This window comes from Nymphaea colorata, chromosome 5 (assembly GCF_008831285.2).
Source record: "Nymphaea colorata isolate Beijing-Zhang1983 chromosome 5, ASM883128v2, whole genome shotgun sequence".
NCBI classification, from domain to species: Eukaryota; Viridiplantae; Streptophyta; class Magnoliopsida; order Nymphaeales; family Nymphaeaceae; genus Nymphaea; species Nymphaea colorata.
Window position 1 is genome coordinate 1,948,812 of NC_045142.1, and position 7,885 is coordinate 1,956,696.

The 7,885-nt window shown below is 37.3% G+C and overlaps 1 protein-coding gene across 4 annotated transcripts; it reads left to right on the plus strand.

Annotated features, from left to right (window-relative positions):
* Window positions 1-1,631: 1,631 nt before the first annotated feature.
* On the plus strand, window positions 1,632-7,871 carry LOC116253984 (tropinone reductase homolog At5g06060). Of its 4 annotated transcripts, none has more exons than XM_031628996.2 (6): window positions 1,632-1,773; window positions 2,169-2,376; window positions 3,161-3,377; window positions 3,482-3,588; window positions 5,707-5,933; window positions 7,629-7,871. In XM_031628996.2, exons 1-5 carry the CDS (start codon window positions 1,691-1,693, stop codon window positions 5,893-5,895), a joined length of 804 nt encoding a protein of 267 aa, XP_031484856.1. In that variant the 5' UTR covers window positions 1,632-1,690; the 3' UTR covers window positions 5,896-5,933; window positions 7,629-7,871. The 4 variants fall into 4 exon arrangements, with proteins under 4 accessions (XP_031484856.1, XP_049933729.1, XP_031484857.1 ...); XM_050077772.1 differs by having other exon boundaries at window positions 5,707-5,857; XM_031628997.2 differs by lacking the exon at window positions 7,629-7,871 and adding an exon at window positions 7,111-7,510.
* Window positions 7,872-7,885: the final 14 nt, after the last annotated feature.

Consider the following 7,885-nt stretch of genomic DNA (forward strand, 5'->3'; position numbering starts at 1 on the left):
CATAAAAAGATAACATTTCACTACTATTAAATCAGACGAGTTGCTTTAACCATAGTTTTATATATATGTATGTGTGTGTGTGGTTGAAGAAAGGATTTTTTTTTCCCTCTAATTGTCTTCATTGGAACCTATTGCCAGACTTTGAAAGCATTTTCCAAAATATTTGTCAGGAATGGCGTTAAAATTTGAAAGACTTACCTGAGAACTTGGGTTGCAAATGGAAGGGATCCAAATGGCAGGGTTTGGTTGTCTTTTCGTTTCATTGAATCCCACCCCACCGGCTTTTTTATTTACCTTAGATCTTTGCCAGATCCGACCTGTTTTCTTTCTCCACAGGGGATGTAAAATCCTAAAATGAAAACAGAAATGGTAAATATTTCATCAAATAAAGATTGTATCTGGTCGACCGCACAACCTTTTGTAAAATAGAAGTATGGTTCCTCTAGTATGACCCGACACCAGTGTTTCAGATTCAAATCTGGGTCTAAGCCACCGGGTTGATGCGTGTGAAACCGGTTCATATTCCCTTCTTTCCACTAATTTGGGGAGCCGAACCATGGGACTTCAAAGGCTTAGCTTCGAAACTCATATTCAATAAATCCACCAAAATCAAATCAAATTATTAAAAGTAGATCCTTTTTAGTATTCAAATTTTCTCTCAAGCTTTTGATCCAAACCTGAGCCTAAATCCAAAGAAAATATAGACCTTGCTAAGTTCTGAATATTACATAAACATTAGCTAAGTTCTCGTTAAGTTTTGAATATTACATAAACATTAAGTTCTGAATATTACATAAACATTAGTATCAAGAGGCAGCAAGACAGCTCAGGAGAAAAGAGTTTCGATTTTGAGTTGCCATGGTATCTGTCATGCTTTTTTACTCTGAAATTGAAAGGTGTATTCATAATTTCACATTTCACTTAAGTCTTGCATCTTTGGACTCCAAAGGCAATGGAAAAGGAATCAACAACTCACTCGGTCGGTAGTAGGTTCCTTTTAGACTTGGGCGCCCGACCCTGCCTGGTCTGAACCTGAAAAACTCGGTTCGACCAATGACTTTTAATTAATATTTTTTATTATTAGTAATATATATTTTATATTTAAAGTTTATTTTATATTTTTAAAAAAATATTTTTTTATTGTAACCAGGTCAATCAGACATGATGCTTAGGCTCGAACTCGAGTTTTGGATGTCGGACCAACCCAGACCCAGTTCTTAAGGCCAGCCGGCCGAATGCCCACGTTTAAGTTCCTTCAATTATCGACGAACTCGAGCCCAAGCCCCGCTCAGTTACAATAAAAAATAATTTTTAAAATTATAAAATAAATTTTTTTTTGTAAATTATATTTTAAATAATAAAATATATATTATTAAATTTAAAAAAAAATAATATTACTAGGCCCGGGCCTCGCACCCGGACCAAGCCCGTTACAGGCCGGGTACCGGGCCCCAACTGGCGGCCCGGCTCGGCGCCCACGGATACTAAATATTTGGGTCTCGAAATCCAATACAATGAGATTTGGGTTGAGTTTTAACTGATTCGATCGCCCGAATCCTCTGATTTGGTTCGGATATGAAGATATTTGAGTTCCTGAACTCAAACCCCACCATGTACTACCCTCGAGAAATGATACACGTGACACCATCTCAATTGACGCCTCTCACCACTTCGCGGGAAGCGGAGAGAGATGGCTATGGCGGGAGGAGGTGGGCAGCGATGGTCCCTGCAGGGAATGACGGCCCTCGTTACCGGAGGCACCAGAGGAATCGGGTAAACCACAAATGGCCAGGCCGCTGCTCATGCCCGAACCCTTCTTTTTTTCGTTTCCGGCACAAAGAATCCGGGCCGCTGCTCGAGCCTGTTTTTTTTTTTTGGGTTTCCGGCAAAGAAGCCAGGCCGTTGCTCGTGCCTGAACTTTTTTCTTGGTTTCGGCAAAGAAGCCACTGCTCGCGCCTGATTTTTTTTTCCCGTTTCCGGCACAAGGAAAGTTATTGTTCAGAATTAGGAAAAGAAGCCAGGCCGCTCCTCGTGTCTGAACTTTCTTTTTTGTTCCCGGCAAATTATTGGTCGGACTTAGGCCAATCTTAATGGTCACATGCCGATATCCGTCGTCTAGCGGGGATAAGATTCTTAGGATTTCTTTTTCCTTATTCATATCTTTTCAGGCGGGCGGTTGTAGAGGAGCTAGCGACGCTCGGTGCCTCGGTTCATACTTGTTCTCGCAACGAGGCGGAGCTTAAGAAGTGTTTGGCTGAGTGGGAAGCGTCGGGGTTTCGAGTTACGGGCTCTGTCGCCGACGTATCTTCGCGTCCGGAAAGGGAGAAATTGCTGGAGGAGGTCGCAAGGGCTTTTGATGGAAAGCTCAACATCCTTGTATGTTTTTCTTCTTGTTCTCCCCGCCCTCCTCTTTTTATCGAAGAACATAGCGTTGCGAATTTCTTTGCCTTGTCAGAACTACTTTTTATTTTTTGCTTTCTTTTGGGGCTTCCTTTTTTTACTCTGATATTTGATCGTTCACTTTCTTCGTTCTAAATCTTCCTATTGTCATATGTGTTTTTTAACTTCTCGATTTCTTGGTTGTTTTTGGTTATGCGTTCATGTTAGCTGGTGTTTATTGATCTGAAACAGCTCGAAGGGTTCACCAATGGAAATGTGAATTGAAACCATAGTCGTAATTTTCCTTGATTCTCTTTGCTTTTTAAACATTTCCTATTTTTCCATACTTTTGAGTTAAAATGAAAGGGAAGTCGATGAGACACGCCATGCTGCAATGGTCTTTCGACTCTTTTGTCTATAGCGTGGGTAGACATAGGAAGCATGGCAATTTCTGGAGTTCTCCGGCACTGTAAGGCATATAGCAGTTTGCAGGACAAGGGTAACATGAAGTGTGAATGAAGAAATTTGTTCTTCTTGTCCTTTTCCTGGAAAGTCGTCATTGAAGCTCTTTACTAGCTTTATTTAAGCTCCCTAATGTGTTTGTTGTCTTCATGTGATCAAATTCGATGGGTATAGGAAACTCTGTTTCCTAGATATGGTCCATGCTTTGATGTGTTGTTGTGAGTTACAAGATTTAGTTTAGATTCTCGAATATTGGAGAACCTTTTCTATACCAGAACTTCGAATATTCAGTTTATTTTATCTTTTTTTCTTTAAGCAGGTAAACAATGTTGGGACAAATATAAGGAAGCCAACTGTGGAATATACAGCGGATGATTATTCATTTTTAATGTCGACCAACTTAGAATCTGCTTACCATCTCTGCCAACTTGCTCATTCGCTTTTGAAAAGGTCAGGAAATGGAAGTATTGTGCTTGTGTCTTCTGTTGCTGGCGTTGTTGCTCTAAATTCTGGTTCCATCTATGCGGCAAGTAAAGGTTAGTGGTTTTTCTATTCATGCTTGTGATTTTTTTTTCTTCCAAATCAATTATTTGATGCGGTATACCATGAGCTAATTTACATTTTTCACATTATGCCTCAGCTGCGATGAACCAGCTTGCAAAGAATTTTGCTTGTGAGTGGGCAAAGGACAATATCCGTACCAACTCTGTTTCCCCTTGGTATATAGAGACATCGCTCACTGAAAATGTAAAGCTTGCTATCTCCCTGATGTTCCATAATTTCTCCAAAAAAATTGTTTGACTGGTAGCCACAAATAGACGATATTTTTGAAAATAACATGATAGGCGATGAAAAATAAAGAAAAGAAAAGAAAATCGCAATATTTGAAAAAAAAACATTAAAAATCAATTTATCACGTTTCTTTTTGGCTTTTTTTTCATTTTTCATTTTTTTTTTTGAACTTTTGTTTTGTTATTTTGTTTCCTTCTGTTTAAGGTATTCAAGTGACCTCCTAGATGCAATACAATGTTCAGTACTTTGACATTTTTGTAATTTTAACCAGATGTTTTTTTTATGCATTTTTATGAGGTTCTCATTTATTGTATTTTTATCTAACATTTCATTTTTTTATTTTTTTTAAAATCTCCTACATTTCTCTTAGATTTTCTTGAAAGGAACAACTTTGCCGAGAAGTACCTAAGAAAAACCTTGCTGATAAAAACCCAAGAATGATGTTTGTGGCGATGATTTGACTATAACAGTTTAGTGTATGTATGGCAGTTTGGTTGATGATGCCTGCTGAAATTGCAGATGTCCGTGTAGTTTTTCTCTACACAGGACTTTCTACCATGTAAATTTGGATTCTGTCTTTGTGTTAAGTATCCTTCAACACCAAATGGACATAAAGAGAATATTTACATTATGTTTTATTTGGCTGCTAAGCCTCTATTTGGGGCATTTCTTAGCAATATGCAAGATTATTGTGTTAGGGCTATGGAACAAATATTCAATATTCAGTTTTGTCCATCACACTGGTTATCATTTCTTAGTAATATGCAAGATTATTGCGTTAGGGCTATAGAACAAATATTCAATATTCAGTTTTGTCCATCACGCCTGGTATTTGAGATGATACTTGGTTTGAAAGCTGACGATGCTACTCCTGAAAGATCAAACTTGTTTCCAGCCGTTTTATCAAATTTTACGGGGCCAGTTTTTGTAATCTGACTACAGTTTTCCATTATGCTAATAGGTGCATTTTCTATACAACTTCTTGATATTATAATAAAAGTTGATGCAAGAAACCATAAAGTCATTGTTTAAGTCAATGTTGTAAAAAGTGTATCGTAAGTCGTATCGTTCCAGCTTTAAGATACACCGTATCGTAACGTATCGTGACCATATTGTAAATTTTTTTAATAAATCAGAAAAAATAGGGAAAAAATTCAAAAAATTCATAAAAAATCAGTAAAAAACAAGAATTATATGTTCTTCATAAAAAACATGTTTTACAGAATGATAGACTTATTCTTGTTATAAAGTTATGGTTCATCATTCGTAAACATCAAAATTCATAACAATATCAATCTAGAAAGCACAACAAGTCAACAATTACATAACGTATATCATAATTTCATAACCATAGATTCATAAGTCTAAGGTATTAAGGTCCATAAATCTATGAGATACGACATCAAAAAACAAGTTTTATATGTTATGTATTATATGACAAGATGATAATGAAATTGTGAAAATGTTCAATGTCAATACATATAAAATGAAAGCACTCGACTCTCATTCATAATCTTCATCATATTCATGCTCATCCTCATTTCCATCTTTTTCTTCATCTTCATCCTCACGATTTAAAAAAACTCTTTTCCTCCTAACGGGAATCAGCCACTCATGCACAAATCCATGGTTTAATCGATGATTTTATGGTGGAAATCAATGATTTTCCTCTAAGGCGACACAATCTCTAGGTTAGAAATGAAGAAGGGGCAGGTTTTTATAAAGAAAACTCGAAAAAGGGGAGGTGGGTTCGGCCCCCCCTTTTTTGAAATCAACCTGTATCGTACGATACAGGGCGTATCGCACGGTATCGTAAGATACGAGGGCCTGTATCGTATGTATTGTTCAATAAAAGTACGATACACCTCTATTTACGATACGGGGGTGTATAGTATCGTATTTTCTGAACGATACGATATGTATCGTACGATATGGCCTTGTATCGTATGATACGTACGACATTGGTTTAAGCACATATTTATTTCAAGGACTACCAAAGTACATGTTTTTCCTTTGATGCATCTGGTTTATCTCTCCATGAATTATCAATACCTTTTTTTATTTCTGGTTCAGTTGTTGAAAAACAAGGAGTTTACTGAAGGAGTAATCTCCCGCACTCCTTTACAACGAGTTGGAAATCCTCGGGAGGTCTCTTCTTTGGTAGCATTTCTTTGCTTGCCTGCTGCTTCATACATTACGGGTCAAGATATCTGTGTTGATGGAGGTATGACAGCAAATGGCTTCTTTCCACGGAAGGATTAGTTACAACATTCTATCCTTACATATTTGTGCTAATAAAGGTCATTTCATTAACTTAGCACCTGTTTTTTGTTTACGAAGTGTAAGAATATATGTTCCATATCTTCGCACGATGGATATGATGTGCAAGTACCATCAATATCTGTCTGGAGGATGCCCTCATAACATTCTTGTGTTCTAGTTAAATGCATGTAAAGCTTTTATACTTCAGATCCTCTTTTGGGCTTTTATGGATAGCCATTCATCTTGGTTAGAACATACAGAACACATTCGTAATTGAAAATTTAGAGGAGAAAACAGAAAGTGGATTAAAAGACTGTGTGGTGCGGGATTTCGAGGGTAAGGTGAGGGAAAATTTTACCATGCCCGAAGAGAAAAGCTTATAAGTGGCTTCCCTGGTTTGAGAAAGGAAAATGTCTTTGGTGCGGTAAAAGAAGTGATAGTTTGAGCAATTGTTAGTTTGGAAGACAAGCCTGGGCAGCTTCTTCCCATGTTATTGTCGTTGATATGTTAATTGCAGGTGCATTTTTCTTTTGGTATGTTAATTGCAGGTGCATTTTTCTTTTGGTATTTATGGTGGATGTCGACCTCCATTTCTTATGGTTCAACCAAATATATTTGCAAACAAACCGCCTAACATCTGGAACTTCACAAGTAACTGCCTAAGCAACAGAATAATTCACAACTGAATTATCCTCAACAGGAAACCATTAAAATATATTTAAAAAGTACCTTTTACCCCTAATAGGAAAGATAACATCTGAGAGTTTTTTCTTGATCCACATTTCTAATGCTGGTCTCTCCACGATTTCACTTTTTTCTCTTTAGATGTGATTGTAGTGATGAAAGGCAAAGGAAGTGAAGTTATGAAGAGATCAACGTGAAATATTTCCTCTTTTTAAAGAAATTCTCTTTTTGTTTAAGGGTAAAATAGTTGTTTTAATATATTATGAACATTTCTCATCTATGAAGTGTGTATTTGTATTTTATAAACTTGGGCAATTATCTGTAATTTTCAAAACAGTAGGCAGTCCTTTGTGAATACATTGTTATGTAAGTTTCTTTCTATTTGAACGCTTACTCGTTTATTGCCTCTTTTGACACATTTGCTGAGTTCCCAGTTTGTGCAATATTCTCCCGAACTTCCTTTTTCTCTCTTCCTTTATTGTTTGGGCTAATGCCTTCGCTCGATTGCTCTATGAATCCTTTGTTCTCCAGAAATGAAACACAGATCCAAGAGAACCCTTTCTTACTAGGCAGGGGATAAGCCGGAAGGTGGGGTCACAGGGGAGCGGAAAAGGGCGACCTTACCCCTTCATGACATGTTTTTCCAGAAGGAGTGAAGGTTCTAGCCTGGTTCATAATGTTTTCCACTGTTTAATCTATGTTATGCTACTTATATATTACCATTCATTTCCTAAAATTCCTTAGATTTCTTGTCACCATTTCTTCCACTGTTTAATCTATGTTATGCTACTTATATATTACCATTCATTTCCTAAAATTCCTTAGATTTCTTGTCACCATTTCTCAAGATGGCGTTACAGTAATCGCAGCACTGCTGGGATTTCTAGCTTCCTTATGGAACGTGGTTGGAGAATCCAAGTTATTCTTCTTAGCTGCTAGCCTTTCTTTTTGTAACGTGAAATTCATTTACAAATTTTTATCATCAAATTGTACGTGCAATATAAGCAGGATCACGTAGATTGAGATTCACATTTTTCCTGGTGATTTAGTTCTGTAACATTTTGAGACCAGACGGATGGTTGCGACTGCGAGGCAGAAGGCTTATCACATTGGAAGTCAAAATGCTTCATGTAACAGTTCAATGGCGTGGACAGCAACAACAGATGGCTGATTATGTGGTTTCTTCACCTAGATCTTGTACCCTTCTCGTTCATGTAACTTGAGGACAATCTCTTTTTTGCCTCTGGGCAAAGTAATCCGTCTCAGCAACAAGCGTGCTGCTTGATTATACATACCCTTTGCCATC